Source organism: Myotis nattereri (assembly GCF_964212035.1).
Source record: "Myotis nattereri genome assembly, chromosome: 2".
In the NCBI taxonomy this organism is placed as follows: Eukaryota; Metazoa; Chordata; class Mammalia; order Chiroptera; family Vespertilionidae; genus Myotis; species Myotis nattereri.
Window position 1 is genome coordinate 180,740,875 of NC_138076.1, and position 22,000 is coordinate 180,762,874.

A 22,000-nucleotide genomic window follows, 5' to 3' on the forward strand; every position below is an offset into this window, starting at 1 on the left:
GAGTCCTGTCAGCTCCCACTCATTCATTCTTTCCATCCCCACTGTCATTGCCCTGTTGAGGCTCACAGCACATCAGTCCTGAATTATGGCAACTGCCTCCTACGGGCTCTTTCTACCTCTGCTCATTCTCTCCTGTTCAGTTCACCTGCTAGATTGCTTGTGAGAAATCACTTCTTTGAATATGTCCTTCTCTTCCCACAACTCAGGATTTCTACCATGGTCCATCGCTTATCAAATAAAATCCCAAACTCTCTTGAGCTTCACAGAGAGCTCCTAGCTTTATCTTCCACTCCTCTTCATGCTGTGTATTTGCTGTTCATCATAGCAGCGAGTATTTTTTTATTTTTATTTTTTCACCTCTGGGCTCTCTGCTCATGCCTTGTGAAATGCCTCTCTACTCCTGTCTTAGTCCATGGAATGAATATTCAAGGCAAACTTGGAGTCTACATTAATCCGAGGGCCTCCCCATGGTATTAAAGGTTCTCTCCCTATTCCAATCTCTTTTCACTGCTTCTGTGGCTTTTGTCACGTTAATTTGTCTTATTACCTAAGCACAGTAAGTCCTCACTCGGCATTATCGATAGATTCTTGGAAACGACATAAAGCGAAACCAGTTTTACCATAGGCTAATTGATGTAAACAAGAGTTCAGTTCCTGTGGCATCTCATCATCATTCTAAAGAAATGATGTTGAACAAAATGACATTATTCAAGGACTGCAATACATGTTTTACCTCATACTGTTTCACCACCTACATGGTAAACCACCTTGCCCCTGTTGAAAGTTCTCCAGTGGCTCTCCACAGCTTTCCGGACAAAGTTTAAACCCGTCATCTTAGCGTATGAGTGTCTCCTAATCTGATGCCTGCCCACTTCTCTTCTCACGGCTCCTACACTCGTCTGTATCCACCCAAGTCCCATCATTCCAGTCCACTTGCAGTTCCCCAACACCCTGTATGCTTTCATGCCTGTTTTGCCTTTGCTCTTCCCACTTGATCTGCCTGGAATGTTTTTCACTGGTTTTACTGGCCAAACATGCCTGTCTTTCAAGATTCAACTCAGGTGCCACCTCCTTCAGGATGTTTGTCCCTGACACCCCAGCCCATGAGAGGTACATCCCTTCCTGCCTCTGCAGTACCCTGTGTGACTGCACTGCCTTTGCTTGCCTGCTGACCTGCCTTTCCTAGGGGAATGTAAGTTTCCTAGGGGCTGCAACACTTTCATCTTCCCACCTGTGTTCCTAGCACCTAGCCCAGGGCTGTTGATGTAGTGAAATGAGGCAGGTTTGGCCTGGGGAGGCCAGCTGGTTATGTAGATAGGTCTCCACAAGGTGGCATTTACTTAGGTGAATTTGCCATGACTCAGGGCCTGGCTTTGGGCCTGAAGGCCTGGGAACTTGGCTTAACATATTATGAGTGGATCTGCCTCACAAAGATAGAATCTTATAACCAAGCTCACAGAGCCTGCTATGTAACACTGGCATGCCTGTGCACCAGTTATTAAGGAGCGTGCTAACTGGACTGTTGCTGGCATTAACCTGACCTGGGCATTTCCCCCCTGCTTATGTGCTATGCAGAAAGCCAATTCTCTCATTGTGTATTTGCAGCCCATTTATTTTATTTCACAATGACTAATTACGTGAGTTGTGCGTGGATTTTGCTAGCTCACCTGTTAAAGAACAAACAACCTCATTTCTAAGTTCTTGGGGAGAGATGGTACTCATCATTAGTCTTTAGTAAACATGTGTGTGACATTGCTGATTGAATACACAAATTCAGATCCTGCCACTGGATATCAGATTGCTTTGATTGAAAGGCTAATTGTGGCAAAGTAACGTAGAGATCTATTCCATCTGACCTCATTACTAGAAAACCATATTTCTCTTTTAAAGATTTCTTTAACTCTCTTACATGTTTCTAACTGTTTTTCTCCACATTCTTCCTAGCCATCACATTCGAGCCCAGCACCAGGTGTCGGCGACCTAAATGGCACGCTGCAGACTGAGCTCTCTCCCTGCTTTCTCTGCCTACCTTGTCTCTTCTGCTGCTCTGACTGCTGCCACCACAAGCTCTGCCTCTTCCCCATTTCTCCTTCCTCCAAAACCAGTGTTATGTCTTCTGCTTTCTAAGTCAGAAAATTGAATTGCCTTGCGGCTCACCTCTGAGGTAAGTGGTCCAGCGCAGATGAGGCTGAGACCTTTGATGCTGCACTTGGTGCCTGCACATCTTTACCTTCAGCCCTCCTCCCGGAGTGCGTGGTTTAACAAAGAAATAGCTCCAAATCAAGTGAAACGACTGGGATCCCTCATCCCAGTGATGTTATAGTAAAGTCAGTTCACAAGAGGAAAATCAGCCTTTTGTAACAGAATACCCAACGGGTTGTTCATGGATCGGGTCAGTGGAATTAGGCGGATTCTTTTTTTTCCTTTGATGGTGGTTGTTTTTACACTCAGGCCTTGACAGGCGGGCTGTGGCCACAGAGTTCCAAAATTCAGTGCCACTGTGGTTCTTTAACTTTCTAACAAGAAAAATATATTTCTGCTCACTCATCAACATTAGGAAATCCTGATTCCAGTGTCTAATTTATTTTTATTTTTTTACTATTTTAAATGACTAGGAGATTACCACCAAGTTTGGTAACTTTGCCATTCAACAACATAAGACTAGGAATTTTTCTGTCATGTTATATCTTTTTTCTCTCCCCCCCATTCCTCCCTAAATATTTTCACATACATTTGCATAAAATAAGTCATTCATATAAATACATTGTGCTTTTTATCCATAGCTCCATGCTGGCCATTAAGAAAGCTTAGGCCTTAAGCAAATTAATGGAATAACATCTGCCTGAATTTTAAGCACCTACTGTGCATATGCCAATCTCCGTGTAATCAGAGTTTTACGTTTCTTAAATATAATCCTCTGAAGGGTTTAATCCTTAGACAAACCTCCCATTTTACAGGTCAGGCTACTGAGGTTAAGGAACTTGCCCAAGTCCCAGCCCTGGAACCGACTAGAATTTGAAGCCAAGCCTGCCTAGCTTCCTTCTGCACCCTTTTCCCTGCAATACTTTCAGGTCTTGGGTGAGCTGACTGTGTTTTCCAGAGGTCTCAGCACAATCCTCTCCCCACAGCACAACAATGCACAGTGAAGATTAGATTTCTTATAGTTTGTCCTTCTCCTGCTGTCATTTTCCACCAATGGAAGGAAAAACTATTTCAGTGGCTCGATCAGTCCGTGTCAGTCATGGGCTGCCACATATAAAATAGGTATTATGTGACTTCAGAAAATTATGTCATGGCACGGTTATGAAAAAAAAAAAATCTTTGGAAGTAGAAAATTGTGTATTTTTAAAATACGAGTTTGGCCTGGCCGGTGTGGCTCAGTTGGTTGAGCATCATCCGTGCCCGGAAGGTCACCAGTTCAGATTCTGATCAGGGCACATGCTTAGGTTGTGGGCTTGATCCCCAGTAGGGGGTGTGCAGGAGGCAGCCGATCAAAGATGCTCATCATGTTTCTCTCTCTCTCTCTCTCTCTCTCTCTCTCTCTCTCTCTCTCTCTCTCCTTTTCCCTTCTTCTCTCTCTCTAAAAAAAACACACACACACCACAATAAAGACATATTTTAAAAACAAACAAAAAGCATGAGTGCGCTGCATTGCTGAATTTGTGTGTTTTTATAGCCGATGAAGAGTACGAAGACGGAATTGAACGGACGTGTGACACTCTCCTGATGTGCATTGTCACGGTCCTGAACCAGGGCCTCAGGAACGGCGGTGGTGTGGGCGACGTGCTGAGAAGGCCATCGAAAGATGTAAGCAGGAGGAAACGTATTTTCTCAAGGAGCACATAATCATTTTTTAAGACTCTCTTAACATTTACAATATATATGTTTTTTTGTTTTCAGGGTACTATCTTGTGTCGTTTGCTTAACAAGTATAATGGTAGCCATTAAAACCCGTTAATTGTATGCTAGGATTACATAGACATCACTAATGTCCTAAAACCCTATACTGTTGGCGGGGTTAGGAACTTTTTCCAAGTTTGAACTGTGTATTGTGTTACAGCAACAAAATCGTGGTTATGGATGTTATAGAAGAGTTGAGGGTTACATAAGTAACAGAAACTAGACTGCCTTTTGTCTATCAGGTTTCTCAGGCATGAAGATTTACTCTTTGCCTCTGAATACGAGTAGCCTTTATTATTTATCTAGGATGAACATAATATTTAAACAAATTCTAACAAGATTTCATATCTTAAAATGGCAAGGCTGAAAAATTTCTCACTGGCTGTAAACACCAGGCTGGGAGCTTGAAAAAAAATCTCAGTTCTCCAGCAGGCTAGCTGTATTATGTGGTCAGTTCATCTACTGTCTCCTCTTCTACGACCTAGCTGGATTACATGACCTCCGATGTGTACTTTAATACTGTTCATCAAGTAGAAATAGCTTGAGCTGTATGTACTTGACCCTGTATGTAAGGCCAAGAACAAAACCTCTTCCAGAACTTGACAAATCATTAGGTCCTCCTCAACTCCTTAATCTCTTGACTTTTGGAATCGATATTTGTATATCTTTTGTGCAACTTGTGGATGCAGTCTACTGCACTAAAATGCATTTTGCGTGATGACTTAATAAAAAGCAAGTCTCTCTATGGGGGTGGTGTAAGTCCCAGGGAATGGAAGGGGGTTCTGGGAACAGGCTATGAAGCTTTTCTCGTTACATTTAAAGAAAATGAAGGTAGAAAGCAGGTCTTATTTTTCCAACTTGGAATATTGTTTATATTAATTTAGAAATATTTATTGAATATATTCCCTTTGCTAGACAATATGCTGAATCACCATGCATTGAAAATGTGTATGCGTATATATTTTTTATTTTACATTTTTATTTCAGGAGCCCTTGTTTGCTGCCCGAGTGGTATATGACCTTCTTTTCTATTTCATTGTCATCATTATTGTTCTTAACTTGATTTTTGGTGTCATCATTGATACTTTTGCTGATCTCAGAAGTGAGAAACAGAAAAAAGAAGAAATCCTAAAAACAACCTGCTTCATCTGTGGTAAGTGTTCTCAAGATACTAAAATAATAGGTGACACTGCCCAGGAGGGGCTAGAATGGTGTTTACTTGCCATGCTTTGGGGAAAATTATTTCAAAATGGAAGCATATTATGTAACTGAGCATTGGACTGGGGTTCTCTGTTCCATAAATAGATAGAATAATTACGTCCCAAAGCTATCTTGTCATTATTTCTGCAATTTCTATGATTCTCTGACTATGGAATATGTTGCAAAATGCCAAAAGGTTCCATCAACTGGTAAACAGATTTTTCATCACAGTAACATACTGATTAAATAACAGAATGATTTTTTATTTTGTTAGGTTATGAGTTCACAGATGATATTTTCCAGTAACTTGAACTTTTACTCACTGACACTTCATTTCTGTACTTTGTTGCTATATCTGTTTTCTCCTTCTCTCTCTCTCTCTCTCTCTCTCTCTCTCTCTCTCTCTCTCTCTCTCTCTCTCACACACACACACACACACACACACACACACACTCTCTCTGTCCTCCCTTCTCCCATCATTATCTCTCTCAGGTCCAACCTTTTCTTTGCCCTCATCATCCCCTTTGCCTCTACCCTCTTCTCCATATACCGCAGCTTTCTGGCTTTAGTTTTCTCTGCAGCTGGCCTAGTTATCCTAGAATCCTTTCCAATCCTGGAATAATCCCCAGCTCCAGATTACACTCGCCATCTATTCTTCCATGTTGGGCTGAAGAATCTTTTGATAAAAGTCACAAAACAAGCCTAAGAGCTTCACTACAACATTTTCTTGTATAACTTAAATGGGACCCTCAGTAAATCCCATTCCCTTTTTGGTTTGCCTTTTGTCAACTGTCTCATTCCCCTCAATGGCTCTTCTACACCTTTCCAACATTGCTCCACCAGTTGGAGGCGTACCAAATCGTAACCTGTAATAATGAGCTACATTCTAAGGGAACAAACAAAGTAGACATGCCCTTCTTCTATTGTGGAATTCAAACACAATGAATATCATTGCTGTGTCATGTGTTAAGGGAAATGATCGAATTCACAGGTTGCTGTATCTCGTCAGGTTGAGGTAGGGGGCAGGCAAGAGTCAGAAAAGGCTTCTTAGAAGAGATGGTGCCAAAGCTGATGGTAAAAGATGGAAGGGAGGTAGTCATATCAAGTAGAAGTAGAGTGGCTGGTGTAAGGAAAGGCATGGAGGGAAGAAAAATATGATGATAATCTCCAGTTACGATCAGAAGCCCAGGGTTGCTGGAGCTTACATTTCTGAGCATGGCATGCCAAGAGAGGAGTTTGGCCAGATCATGTGGCCTTTTATGTTAAAAAGCATGGTCTTGATCCTGTAGGCTTGTAGAGGATGATCAACCATTAAAGAATGTTAAGTAGAGGAAGACAGGGTTTTATTTTTGTTTTGGAGCTCTGTGGCAGGAGTGGGAGGTTGTTCCTCAGGGGACAATACTGGAGACAGAGCAACCAGGAATGAGGTTATTGCCGTAGTCCAAGTGAAAGGTAACGAAACCTTGATTCAGGAAACAGTCGTGGCAGCATTAAGCGTTGAGGAAAGAATCAAGAAATATTTAGGAGAGCTTCACCATTGTGGCTCAGTAGTTGATCCATGAACCAAGAGGTCATGGTTTGATTCCTAGTCAGGGCACATGCCTGGCATGTGGGCTCAATCCCCAGTGTAGAGTGTGCATGAGGCAGCCAGTCGATGATTCTCTCTCATCATTGATGTTTCTATGTTTCTCTCCCTCTCCCTTCCTCTCTCTAAAATCAATAAAAACATATTTTTTAAAAAAGAAAAAAATACTTAGGAGATATTAAATCCCAATGATTTGGAAAGAATATGAAAGAGCTGGGGTAGCTGGGTAGATGGTAGTATCAACAGCTGAGTTTGAGACTAGAGAAGAAAAACAGTTTTAGGTAGGAATATACTGAATTTAGCTGGAAATGAGGTATGCACTGAACACCCCAGTCAGATGCATTCAGCACAGAGATCCACATATGAGTTCAGACTCAGAGAATGTCTGCCATGGAGACAGTCATTGGGGAATCCTCAGCCTGCATATGGTAGGAAAAGCTGAGTATAGAGAAAGACTTCTGAGTGAGAAAAGAAGATGGAGTCCAAGTGGGAAGGCTCACCATCGAAAAGTTAAAAGAGAAAGAGATCGCACATAATACAGTCATCAAGTCCAAGTGACGTGAGGAGAAAATAGTTTGGGAAGAAAGAGATTGATTATTGATTGTCAAAGCAGAGAAAGTCAATAACAAATGAACTCAAGTAGAGCCTTTGGGTTTCTCATTTAGGAGGTTTTGGTGGCTTTAGATAGAGTAGTTTCCACGAGGGTGAGGACAGGTACCAGATTGCACAAAGCTGGGGGAGGGACTTGCTGGAAGGAAATTGTCTAGATTAGGTGGTAGGAAGCAAGATTGAATGGAGCCAAGGAAGATGCCATTCAATAATTTTGGGATTTGGGGACGTGAACCACTGTATTGAAGGGTGAGTTCCAAAGAGAAAAAAGATGCTGCCCTTGAAAATCTCTGTGTTTCATGGTCTTGCTTTCACACTGCTTCCTCTAAGCCCTTTCCTTTATGATCATAATAACTATTATGTCAGCGCATTACCTCCAAAAAATGGTGGGGTGTTTTTTTTTTTGAAGGATGTTATCAGTAGGGTGTGAGCCTCATTCTAAGACATGCTACTGTTTCCCATATTCTAAACGCAAAAAACATGAACAATATAATAAGGCCATCACTGAACCACCATTCCTGCTCTTCTAAGGTCTCCCTTCACTGTCACAATTCTCTTTGGCTTTTCATAGTTATTAAAAAACAAGCCTATAACCTATAAATTCCTTAAAACCTTCATCACCAAATTGAAATGTTTTTCTCAAATCCCATCATTAATTTCCTGCTGACCTTTCCTTCTACCTTGAATTGTACATTCTCTGGTTTCATCACAAGGTCCTATTTTTCCTCCTAATCCCTAGATAAGAGGTTCTGAATTTATCATTGACTCCTTGTCTTTCTCTCTGCCCTCCTCTTTAACATCACTTTATTGCCAAATATGCCACCACAGCTCCAAGCACTCTCCAGGCTTCTGTCCTTTCTCTTCAGTTGTTGACTGACATTTAGTAGGGTATGACTTCTAGCAGCCAACTTGACTGTGTTTAAAAACCAGTGCATCATGCCTTTCCATCTCCTCCCTCCAATCCAGCAACTTATCCTGACTTCCATATTGCCACACATGACCTCCCATCAGTTATCTGGATTGGGAACGTCTCCATAATTTTTAGTATCTGCTCTTTGCTCTTCCAGGTGCACTAACATATTCCCATAGCCACACCTTGGTTTTTTTAGGCTCACCCTGGCTCACCCCCAATGTCCTGCTCAGCTCTGCCAGACTAATTTTTCCCCTTTGAATTCATCATTTCCGAATTCAGAGAGCTATCAAGAGCATTGCATTCTGTAACTCTAAAACTCTAATTTTCCTGCCATGTAAGATGCCCCACAATTGGGCCCCTTCTTTCTATGCTTACCTTATCACCCAGTGTTCTTATTTATAGCTCAAGTTATAATCCAACTGTATTATTCATCTTTAACTCTCCATGTGCTCTCAGTTATGGTGTTTCTCCAATTTCTAGAATGTCCAAGCTCCTAAGCTATTGAACTCCTGCCCTCATTCTTAGGCCCAGGTCTAATGCCATTATTCCATGAAGCCTTCTCTGATCTCACTAACCAGAATCAAACATGTCTGTTCCTAAATCCCTCATATTACCTTAGCTATATGATTCTGTACACATTCTTGTTACCTTATCTTCTTTGTTGGATGCTATTTATTATTATTCTACTAGAGGCCTGGTGCACGACATTCGTGCACTGCGGGGGGTGGGGGTCCCTCAGCCCAGCCTGTGCCCTCTCGCAGTTTGGGATGCCTGGGGGATGTCTAACTGCCAGCTTAGGCCGGCTCCTTGTGGGACAGTCGGACATCCCCCGAGGGGTCCTTAGCACTACTGTGAAGGCGGGAGAGGCTCCCACACCACCGCCGCTGCACTTGCCAGCCTTGAGCCCAGCTTTTGGCTGAGCAGTGCTCCCCCTGTGGGAGCGCACTGACCACCAGGGGGCAGCTCCTGCGTTCAGCATCTGCCCCTTGGTGGTCAGCGTGGATCATAGCAACTGGTCATTCTGCTGTTTGGTCGATTTGCATATTAGGGTTTTATTATATAGGATTATAGAAGATGCATGAACTTTATAGACATGTCCTGGCTAGATGATGTTGGCCAAGGTTCCTTTCACCTTGAACTATTGTTTCCTTATCTGGAAAATGGTAATATAATGCCACATTTGGGGGTTTGGTGAGTTTAAATGAGATCTGTTTATCAGGAGTCCTAGCTCAATGTTTAGCTGAGATTAAGCACTCAGTACATGTTAATTTCTCTTGTTTAAGAGCTCCCGACCTATGTCCTATCCATTTCTATGCTTCCATAGCATGTATTGGGGATCATTCATAAATATTTTCTTAATGAATGACTATCCAGTTATTCAGCTCCAAATTAACATTGTCTTTATGCCAATGTGCCTTCAAACCTATAAAAGAAAGTTAAAACAAGTAAGTACTAAAAAAATGTATAATGTAGGCAAAAATATCTAGGTGCACTAATCCGAGTTATTCCAATATTTGTCACATGCGGGGTGTGGTCTCTGGCGTACACATGCCTGCGGGGATGCAGAGAAACCAGGAGGCACAGGGGATGTTGATACGTGGTTCATGTCTCAGAAGCCTTATGTTTATTCAAAAATTTGAGTGGCCACTTAGGTAATTTAACCTAAGAGTAAATTTAAATTGTATTTTTATATTCGTACAAATAAAATGTTGTAAAGTAGAATGAACTTAGTGTGAACATTTAAAATAGAAACATTTTTAAATATTAAAAAGTGGTGCCCAGCACTTTTTAGCGGCTAATCCCTGTAGCTTAAGGTTCTCTACTCTCTGCCCTGAAAGGATCTTCAGTTCAGCACAAAACATGTGATCGGTGTTATGATAACATGTATCCAGATATGCATTCATTCCTGGAGTTGCTTACCACATATAAGATGTAATATACACCATATACATTATATGAACTTAATTACAAGAATGATTTAAACATTTGGGATATCTGGGGCCTGTGCTAGTAGCCTATAACATAGTTGTGATTAATCTATAAATGGTTCTGGGGAAAGCTGGGTGTTAAGTTGTGATCCAATGAGGAATAGTGTATAAGTAGCAGAAGAGAGAATCTCCACAGTGGGAGAGAATTGGCTTCAGGAGTGTGCCTAGCGACACCCGTGGCAGCAACAGAGGAGGTAGATGTTGTGGCAGGCGAGGAGAGCAGATGGGACTTTTCTAGCCTTGAAGGCAATGACCAGATGTTTGAGAGTTATGACTCAGAAAACAATTACTAGTGATCCAAAAGGCGGTCATGATAGGGTGATAATTAGCAGATGACAGAGCTGAAGCAGTAAACATAGAAAACAAATTGGCTCTGGTGTCTGCGATAATGATTAATTTTAAATTACTAGAGGCTGAAAATTCAGTGAAAAGAAGATGTCGACAGAGCAGGTGTGACAAAATAACCAACTGGAGAAAGGATTTGTTGATGTCTGAATTCCTATCATAAGGATAGCCAGGTTCCTAGGTTAAAGATCTTTCTAGATGATTTACTAGGAGACAAAGGCTATCTTGTGAGAGAGGGGCTGCTTACGTTTCTCTCTTAGTATGTTAGGCCCTTATTATCTATATAAAGTCATTCACTCACTTATTTGTTCGACAATTTCTTATTGAGCATCTACTTTGTGCCAGGCTGTTGCAGTGGACAAAAATAGATAAAAAGCACTGCCATTATGGAGGTTACTTTCCAAGGTATGTAGAAGGTCAAATGATGGCAAGGGCTGTGGAGAAAAACAAAACAGAAGATGAATTGGGATGCCTGGGTGATAGGTGGCTGTGTGCCCTTACTTCAGGCATACTGTGTGGGAAACACAGCATAAATATAGTCTTATTTTTCCTGAAAAGCTAGTATTGAGCACATGAAGCTCCTCTTATGCTTCCTTTCTTTCTACCTTGGTCATCTCATCCAATACCCTGGCTTTCATTGTTCATCTTATGTCATTTACCCTTGGATTCATATATTTATAAAAGAACTCTCTGTTTCGAAGCTCCATTCTCCTACCTAACACTCTAGTTTGGTTGTTCGACAGGCATCTTAAACTGAGCACATCCCAAATCAAATGTATCCTACCTCCAGAATCTTTTTTTCTCTCTTGCTTTAGTGATATTACCTTCAACTCAGTTAAGTCAGGGAATTCAGAGTCGTTCTTAATTCCTCAAAAATGTATACCTCTAATTGCATGTCATGCCCTCTTAAGTTTTCGTTCCAAGTTCCTCTCCAGTCTCTATGGATTTATTCAATTACTCTGTCAACTTTAGCTGAATGCCTACTGTTTACCAGCTGCTAATGCCAGATTCTGGTAATACAAAGAATACATCAGACAATAAGGTCATAGAGGCTGAGATAGAAATCGACACATTTTCATAGCAAAGTATTGTGAGCACAGAGAGGATCAACTAATTGGCTGTGTCTGTGAGAGTCAGATGGTGGCAGTGGTTGAGCGAGTCTTGAAGAAGGAATACCTGGAAGGCAGGAAAGAGACTAGATGGAGGCATTGAGTTTTCAGAGGATTTAGTGTGTTTGGAGAATGGTGAGAAAGTCAGAGTGATTACAAGAAGTGGATTGTCAGAGCATGAGTCTGAAGATCACTTCAAATTCCTTGGTTGACAGAGATTTCATTAACAGAAGTGAATAAAAAGGTCTAAAGAAACAAATTTTTAATGAGTTTAGTTTGACATGCTCGTAAGCTATCCAGAAGGATTTTTTATCCATGAGGCTGCTGGAAATAGAAAGTGAAGTTGAGAAGAAAGGTCAGTATTGGGGATAAAGATTGAGAAATCATCAGCATGATGATGGTTGGAACCATGGGAATGGACAACAAAGCTTAGTGAGCAAGAACCAATGAAGATGAAAGATAACCAGTCCCCCTCTTTTTATTTCCCCTCCACTGCCCTGGTCCCTGGCCTCCACCCTCAGCCTCTTCTCCCACAGTCTTCCTCTAAATCCTGCCATTACTGAAAGCCCAGCTCTGAATGTGCTCGCCTCCACGCAAAGCCTTCAGAATAAAGTGCAGGCTCCTTAGCTTTGTGCTTAAAGCTCATTATGGTTTGTGCCAAATGTACCATTTCATCTTCATTTCCCAATGTTCCCTTCTAACCACACCAGAGGGATTGACGCTCCCCCAAACAAGTCATCTACTTTCATCTCTAGCTTTGCCATGCCATTTCCTCTGCCCAGATGGCAAGAGAACCTGGCTTTGGCATCAGAAATATTTTTATTTAAATACTGGCTGACTTTTCCACTAACCAAGGTGTTGACTTGAGCAATTAATTGAATCCCTCTGAATCTATTTCCTCACATGCTAAAAGGTCAGATTGGATTATTGGAATTCTAATAGCATATTTAGACATCTTTATAGTTGTCAGCATAAATATGTGCTAAATAAAAATTAAATATCTTTTATTACCATTCCACTTGCCATAATCATGTTTCAAGGCCAGACATTCAAAGCTTTATACCTCTTCAAAACCATTTAAAATATATCTAGTGAGAATTCATTTTGCCTTTCTCTATGCTTTGTGGGCAATTTATACCACTTCAGAATTCTGTTGTCTGTTTCCTCTACCACATTATGGATTAATTGATAGTAAACACATTATTTTTATAGCCCTATGTGCCTTGCAACAGGTAGATAATTGTTTAAATTGAATACTGAGAAAGTCTACTTCAACATTTCTCTCTTTTTTTGGAGTAACATCTCTGTTGAAGTATAATTTATATACCTTACAACTCATTTGTGTAAAGTATACAACTCAGTGGTTTTTATATATTCAGAGTTAGGCATCTATCATCATAATCAATTTTAGAATTTTTTCATTGTCCCCAAAAGAAACCTCATACCCTTTAGCTTCATCATTCTCCCTCCCCCAATCTTTTATCCTCCTCAGCCCAAGGCAACCATTGATCTACCATCTGCCTCTATAGATTTTCCTATTCTGGACATTTCATATAAATAGAATCACAGAATATATGGTCTTCTGTGACTTGCTTCTTTCACTAAGTATGATGTTAACGGTTCATGTTGTAACATGCATCAGTACTTTATATTAATGCAGAAAAATATTTATTGAATGGATATTTTGTTTATCCTTTCATCAGATGATAAACATTTGGAATTGTTTCTACTTCTTTTGGCAATTATGAATAAGCAATCAAATGCTCTAACCCTGAGCCACTGAGCTGTACCCCCTATAGATAATGCTGCTATGAACAATTTATGTCCAAGCTTTTGTGTGGACATATGTTTTTATTTCTCGTGTGTGTGTGTGTGTGTGTGTGTGTGTGTGTGTGTGTGTGTAAGTGGAGTTGCTGGGTCATATGGTAACTTTATGTTTAATTTTTGAGAAACTGCCAAACTGTGTTTTAAAATAGCGGTGCTATTTTACATTCCCACCTGTAGTGTATGAGGATTCTAATTTATACACATCATCACCAACACTTGTTATTATCTGTTTTTTATTATAACCAACCTAGTGGGACAATATTTTATTAGTGAAATATTCTTAAGGCATTGGATAAACATTTAGTGGCAACTATGTGCCAGGCACCATTCTAAGCTATTGGGACCATTGATGAAGAACAGAGACAGATGTATCTGCCCATGGACATGCAATAAATGATAAACATAATAAGTTCCTGGATAAAATGACATTTCTCCTATGCTGATTAGCAGACAGGATTTTTCTTGCACAATCATTTTTACCTCTTTACCTTTTTCTTGTTGTCCAGTTTGATTTAACAACATTAATATGGCTATATTCCATCTGTTAGGAGGTGATAAGCGCTATAGAAAAAAAGGAGTGGTTGAGAATGTCCCCAAAAGGGAAGGGAACACCTATAGGATTAAATAGGGTGATTAAGTTGAGCCACATTGAGACGGTGAGAGTTGAGCAAAAACTAGAAGGTGAGTGAGTTGGTCAAAGAGCTACCAGAGAGAAGAGTGTTGTGGGCAGAGGAAATGACAAGTTCAAAGGCCCTAAAGTGGGAGTCTGTATGCAAGGAATAGCAAGGAGACCGTGGTGGCTGGATGAAAGTTAGCAAGGGAGAGTATAATAGGAGATGAGGTTAGAGAAGCTATAGGGCCACATCACTTTAGGTTTAGCAAATACAGTGGGGCCTTGACTTACGAGTTTAATTCGTTCCGTTTAATTCGTTCCGAGATTGAACTCGTTAAAGAGCTCGTTAACTCAAATTACTCTATCAACTCAATGCAAAAAATCGGCCAAGAGACAGCTGGTATCTCAAAAAACTTGTTAGTCGGGACACTGGTAAGTCAAGGCCCCACTGTAGATATCATATGGGACATATGGAATAAATAGTTATACTCAACAATTACTCATTGTTTATCTGAGATTCAGATGTAATCAGGCATCTTGTCTTTTATCTGGCCACCCTACTTGCAGGCCATTTTAAAGACTTTGACCTTTACTCTAAGGAGCTGAGGATCTACATGGTTTGGAAAAGGGGAGAGATGCTATCTCACTTAGATTTTTAAGTGATCACCTGACTGCTATGTTGAGAATAGGCTGTAGAGAATAAGAGTTGACAGGGGGATTCTGAGAGACTATTGTAGTAGCCCAGATGAGAGAGGATAATGGTTCAGACTGAGTGGTAGTGGTGGGGGTGTTGAGAAGTGATCAGATTCTGGGTATATGTTGAAGGTAGAGCCAGAAGAATTTCAATATAGATGGGATGGTGTGTGTGTGTGTGTGTGTGTGTGTGTGTGTGTGTGTGAGAGAGAGAGAGAGAGAGAGAGAGAGAGAGAGAGAGAGAGGATTCAAGGATGACTCCTAGATTCTGGCTTGAATAACTGAAAAAATGGCGTTGCCATGGAATGAAAAGAGGACTGTGGGTGGAGCAGGGTTGGGAAAAAGATTGGATTCTATTTGGGACATGCTGAGCTGATGATAGATCAAATAAGATGAGGCATAGCCATCAGCCAGCTAAATTTTATGGTATTTTCCATTAGAATATCCAGTACCATAATTTAAAAGGTCACTCCTTCACTTGGGACAGATTTTGTACTTTTGTGCTTTGTGTCTTAATATTGAAAGGGTCTTCTTTATGCCTGAATGGCTCAATGGCCTTTTTAAAAAATATATATGCTTAGGAAAAAGAAAATAACCAGGATTGGAATTCAATTTCCTGGTTTCTTCTCCAACATCTGAACTGCAAAACCAGACTGAATCCCAACATCCCATTTTACTTGGCTTCCTAATCCATTTTTCCATGGATGTTTTTCTTCATCTCCATTCATTTCCTTTCATTCAATCTTCAACCTTTGAGAAAAAAAGAGTGTTACTACCCAGATCCTTTCCTCAATGACCATCCAGAGACTGAAAATGTGCCCCAGAAGTTGAGCAGACGGTCCCCTTCCTAGACTGGCTGGAACACAGTCATCTGAGGGGTGGACAGGTCCGTCAGTCCTTATTGCACTCAGAGCCCAGATCATGGTGGACATTCGCTTACTCTTCACTGATCACAAGTGGTTTTGAAGTTCCTGGATTAAATGACTTTTTTCTTCTGTCCTGATTAGCATGTGTGCCATTTCTTGCACAATCAATTTTACTTTTTTTACTTAGACTTGTGGTCCAATTTAATTTGACTATTTTGATATGGCTTTATTTGAAATTATCTGCAAATTTTACATCTATAATAATACATTTCCAAGTATCTATTGGGGGGAAATGTTAGTTGGGAATAAATCCATAAACTATGGCCTTTTTTTTTTCTGGAGGTCTTATGTACTATGTTGTTTTTAATCATAACATAGTAAATTGACGCATGCTTACAGAAAGCATTTTTTCACACATTATTGTGTTTTTAGGCCAGCAGTTCTCAACCTGTGGGTCGCGACCCCTTTGTGGGTCGAACGACCCTTTCACAGGGGTCGCCTAAGACCATCGGAAAACATATATAATTACATATTTTTTGTCATTAATCACTATGCTTTAATTATGTTCAATTTGTAACAATGAAAATACATCCTGCATATCAGATATTTACATTATGATTCATAACAGTAGCAAAATTACAGTTATGAAGATGCAACGAAAATAATTTTATGGTTGGGGTCACCACAACATGAGGAACTGTATTAAAGGGTCACAGCATTGAGAACCACTGTTTTAGGCTAAGAAGGAAATGCTGATTAAATGACAGATTACATACCTTGTGTTTCCCGTGTTCTGCAGGACTCGAGAGGGACAAGTTTGATAATAAAACTGTGTCATTTGAGGAGCACATCAAGTCGGAACACAACATGTGGCATTATTTGTATTTCCTCGTCTTGGTGAAGGTTAAAGACCCAACTGAATACACTGGACCTGAAAGTTACGTGGCTCAAATGATTGTGGTGAGTGATCAGAGGGTTTGATCTGGAACTGTGTTGGATTTTGGATGCTTTTCCTTCTCTACCCTTCCCTTGTCCCGTTTTGTTAACTTTTAAACAGGACTGTCAGTCACTGCAGGATCGCTGTACTGGCTAACTCATTGGTTCCCAGTGGACTTCTTAGTTATACAAACCAAATTTAAATCTGAGGTGCACAGATATTTACTGCAGAATTAATTCTGCACCATCTGTCATATCTGTCATCTTCTGGCCTCATACCTCCTGCTATGTCTCAATTCCAAAAATCTGGAACTTTCCCATTGGCAAATGTGAACAGAAGAGTCATACTTTAAGAAATATCTTGAATTGCAGAACTCAAGGGTTTAAGGAAGGGAAGAGTATAGTGTTCGATTTCAATGGGAAAATACTGGCTTTCTGTCTGCACGCCCTTTGCATAGGGTCATCAGTGCCGGTGATGCATTAGCAGTGACCCTGCCACATCCGGTTGCTTATAACGCCTCATTAAGAGTAGTAGCGTTGCACAGAGGGTGTGATGGCCTGTGGTCCGAAGTTTCGTCTGTTTCATAGAAGGTTAAAACCGACTGGCTTAAAGAGAAGCCAAAGGTACAGCTTTAGTGTATCCATGATACTCATTTAGTGAGCGTCATTGCATCTGATATTCTTATAATAAATCTAGCTGTGTATTGGATTTTGTTTTTTTAAAAATCACCCAGCAAAATTGCATTAGCTATTTGAGGATGAGAAGTGTCATGATCCTCTTTGCTGCTCGGTCCCTGGGATAACAGTTGGTGAACACCACAAAGTGACAGGACAGCCATCAGTGACTCTCTAACCTTCACTCTGGGAGCTTACCATCCACTCAGGAAGACAAACGATAACATGGGGAGCAACTAAAGAACATGTTCAGAGGCTAACACAGGGGTGGGCAAACTTTTTGACTCGAGGGCCACAATGGGTTCTTAAACTGGACCGGAGGGCCGGAACAAAAGCATGGATGGAGTGTTTGTGTGAACTAATATAAATTCAAAGTAAACATCATTACATAAAAGGGTACAGTCTTTTTTTTTTTTTTTTTTTTTTTAGTTTTATTCATTTCAAACGGGCCAGATCCGGCCCGCAGGTCGTAGTTTGCCCATGGCTGTGAACATATTAAGGAGTACAAGTTAATATTGCAGTAGTTTACTTTACTTGACAATATTTATGTCACAGGAGATTTAATGTAAATTATATTTTTATAATTCCGCATTTTTAGTACATTTTTATTGACTTGCATCCTACTATAAGTTGTTTCTCTGCGTTCTTCATATGGTAGTAGACAGGACATAATATTATTTTATTCAATATATCTTTTTCTGCCCTCTCTCCCTTTTAAATTAGGGGGAAAAGTAATCACTTTGAGGATATACATTTATAGTCATTATTTTATAGCCTTGATCTCGAGATGCTCAGAGACTGTTGGTGTGAAACATTGTTTCTGCTTGATGGGGAATATAAACATGTAAATAATTGCATTGGAAGTGTGACCTCACATTGTTATACTTTATCAAAGTTTGAGTCAATTTAACTAATATATACAGGTGGTGGGCAAAAGTAGGTTTAGAGTTGTTTATATGGAAAAAGACATGCAGGTTATGATTATTACAAGAGCTATATTAACTCAAAAGAATGTTTCCATGGCACTTATGAGACTGTACCTCAGTGCACTGTGCCACTGTGACTGGAGACTGAGTCATGGATTAGAGGGGACAGGGTAGTGACAACAGCATGCACCTTAAAGCCAGAAAAATATGGGCTCAAACTTTGGTTCCCTCACTTATTTTGTTGTATGGTCTTGGATAGTTTGGGTGAGTTTTTGAACCTACCTGAGATTCTGCTCCCTCATCTAAAAGGCAGAAAATAGTTGGTGTGGTATCAGTGAGATGAAATGTAAAATGCTTTTAGCACAGAGCATAGGTCCTCAGTAATTTACAGTTTTCACTGTGACTACCCACATGGAATGACCATCAGATTAGAGAGAGGTGGGGGAGAAGGGAGAACTATAAAGAGAAGAGAGAAGAGAAAGCCAGAGACAGACCTCTCATGTAGGAAAAAGAAGAAAGACAAGTAAAGTAAGTAGAAAAGAAGACAACACGAAGGGCAGAAGGAGAACCAGAAAGTGGAGTGTGTCGACAGCCAAGAGATGAGCATTTCAGTGTCACAGTTCCAACGGCATCATTTGCTACAAAGAGGCCATGAAGACGAGACAGGTCGAAGTCTTTGGAAATTGTAATGAGGAAATCAGCAGGTGCCTTCCACCGTGAGAGGAGATGGCTGTGAAAATGTAGACCCATCTTTAGCCTTGACATCAAGACCGGTGTTCTGCCAGGCACTTGTACTTGAATTGTTAGGTATCCACGTACGTACCTGTGTTTCTGTCCGTGCTCTTCTGTCAGCACTCTCTCCAGGACCGTGACAGGAGGCAGAAGAGCTCACAAGCTCATTCCAACACAAACTGTCTCATTCTCATCCAAGCAGCGCACATCCAAGAGAGCAGGCACCGTTCCTGAATGTTAATGGTCAGGGGAAGGAAGGGTGATATTAAGCTCAGAACTGGTGGAAACAAAAAGCCATTCTCATGGAAGATTGTTCATTTACTGAAATAGCCGATTTGAAAACTTCTAAAAATCTATAGCTGATGAACCCAATTCAGAAAATCTGTTACTCCCAGCTCTCTCTGTGGAGATTGTGGCTTTTTGATCCTGATCCTCTTATAAAGAAAGAGAAGATTTTAGAACACATAAGTTGAAACACCTCTACAGCTCAGTTTAAAGACTTTTTTTTCCCCTCTGTCCAACCCAGGGCTAACTACTCGTAACAATTTGGTAAGAAACCTTCCAGACATGTTCTACCACTTTTATATTTTCTCCTTACAAACAGGTTCATTTACCAAGTTGATTTAAGTGCTTGTTTGTTAAAAGGTCTTTGAAAGAAGCTATAAATTTTTTGTAATTGATGCAGCTTTCATAATCAAGGATTTATGCAAAAGAAAATGAGGAAGTTCCTTATATTCATTCCCAAAACAAGTCATCTGAATTCTACTACACTAAGTAACTTGGATTTTACCCTAGGCCCTTAGGAAATGCTTCCTGGCTTTTGGTAAAATGAGAAAAAAAGAATATAAAAATTTGGGAGATGTTTCTCCCTTCTGAATATTTATTAACCTCCAATGTCTATACTTTATTGCTATGTCAATAAGGAAGATGTATACCAATAAGCACTAAAACATACATTGTAAATAAATTAATATATTGCCTCTAGAAGTTAGAACCTAAGGAAGTATGTTTGTGCCTCTAAATCCAACCAGTGATAGAGTCAAGATTTGTAAATATTAATAGAAACTCCAAACTTCCGTACCCCCACCTTTAAACTCCATGCCACGCTGTTCAAATATCCTCTGTCTGAGTATCTGAATTAACAAAGAGCATCTTTTGGAACATTGTTATAGGAGATGTGAGTAGATCAAGGTATTCTGGAGAATAGATTTTTTGTCTTGCAAGCAAACCATCATTTTTGATAAGAGAATTGATATTTTGAGCTAGTATTTATTGGGAATAGAAAATGAGAAGAAGGCGGAAACCAAGACGGTGTCATACGTAAACACCGGAGTTTGCTGCCTCGAACAACCACTGCAAAAATACAACTAAAAGATGGAACGGACATCATCCAGAACCACAGGAAGGCTAGCTGAGTGGAAATTCCACAACTAGAAAGAAAGAGAAAAGCATACCGAGACTCAGAGGAGGCACAGTGTGGAAGTAAAATACTAAGGTGCGGAGGTGCATTTGGAGAGGGCTGGCGGCTGAGGGCGCGGTTGTCGTTTTCAATCGGGAGGGAGTCTCAGGCTCTGAGCTCCAGTTCCGGGCAAGTCTCTGGGGACCCAGACTCATACGGGAGAAGCGGGACTGTCTGGCATCGGTTGGAACTTGAGGGCAGCTTTCTCTCGGAGGGGCATGCAGTGATTGCCCAGACACTGAGAAGCAGAGCCTCTGAGAGCAGCCATAACTGCTAGCCCCGCCCTGTTGATCCCGTGGGACATGCCCTGCCCAAGCCCTGCAGGGAGGCTTTTGCTGGATAGCCTAAGGCAGAGGCTAGATTAGCACCTCCCTAGAGATCCAGAAGCCAGGAGCCACCCAGAGCTCAGAATGGGACCATCCAGTTTGCAGCTCTGTGGAACCATAAAGCACATACTCAGGGGGCAGACTCAGTGAGCACCAAAGCCCCATTGAAGCAAGTCTTGCCCTGGAGGGGTGTCTCCAGCACAGAAGTTCTCCCACTGCAGACACAACTGATTCTCATAGCCAATTGGCCTGGAGGTCAATTCCTCCCAGTGATACCTATAACAATCAAGGCTTAACTACAACAAGACTGTGCACAAAGACCACAAGGGGGTGCACCAAGAGTGTCCTCCTCAGGTAATTGGGGAGGCTGAGCCACTGGGCCCTAGAGGACACTTAGCACAGAAAACCACTTTATCAACACAGGGAAGCATAAAAAATGCAGAGACAAAGAAAAAGGACACAAATGACAGAAATGGAGGAAAGTAAATGACTAGATATAGAGTTCAAAACCACACTTTTAAGGTTTTTCAAGAATTTTCTAGAAACTGCCGATAAACTTAATGAGATCTACAAGAAATCTAGTGAGACCCTCGAGGTTGTGATAAAGGACCAACTAGAAATTAAGCATGCACTGACTGAAATAAAGAATATTATACAGAATCCCAACAGCAGACTAGAGGATCGCAAGAATCAAGTCAACGATTTGAAATACGAAGAAGCAAAAAACACCCAACCGGAAAAGCAAAATGAAAAAAGAATCCAAAAATACGAAGATAGTGTAAAGAGCCTCTGGGACAGCTTCAAGCGTACCAACATCCGAATTATAGGGGTGCCAGAAGAAGAGAGAGAGCAAGATATTGAAAACCTATTTGAAGAAATAATGACAGAAAACTTCCCCTACCTGGTGAAAGAAAGAGACTTATAAGTCCAGGAAGCACAGAGAACCCCAAACAAAAGGAATCCAAAGAGGACCACACCAAGACACATCATAATTAAAATGCCAAGAGCAAAAGACAAAGAGAGAATCTTAAAAGCAGCAAGAGAAAGAAAGTCAGTTACCTACAAGGGAGCACCCATACGACTGTCAGCTGATTTCTCAACAGAAACTTTGCAGGCCAGAAGGGAGTGGCAAGAAATATTCAAAGTGATGAATGCCAAGAACCTACAACCAAGATTACTTTATCCAGCAAAGCTATCATTCAGAATTGAAGGTCAGATAAAGAGCTTCACAGATAAGAAAAAGCTGAAGGAGTTCATCACCACCAAACCAGTATTATATGAAATGCTGAAAGGTATCC

The 22,000-nt window shown here is 40.8% G+C and overlaps 1 protein-coding gene across 1 annotated transcript in view; it reads left to right on the forward strand.

The window, feature by feature from the left end:
* Window positions 1–22,000, forward strand: part of ITPR2 (inositol 1,4,5-trisphosphate receptor type 2) — a 423,569-nt gene that overhangs the window by 364,187 nt on the left and 37,382 nt on the right. The window contains exons 53-55 of the mRNA XM_081114981.1: window positions 3,677–3,807; window positions 4,888–5,053; window positions 16,448–16,608. Coding sequence (XP_080971107.1) covers window positions 3,677–3,807; window positions 4,888–5,053; window positions 16,448–16,608 — 458 coding nt within the window. The remainder of the gene's footprint in view (window positions 1–3,676; window positions 3,808–4,887; window positions 5,054–16,447; window positions 16,609–22,000) is intronic.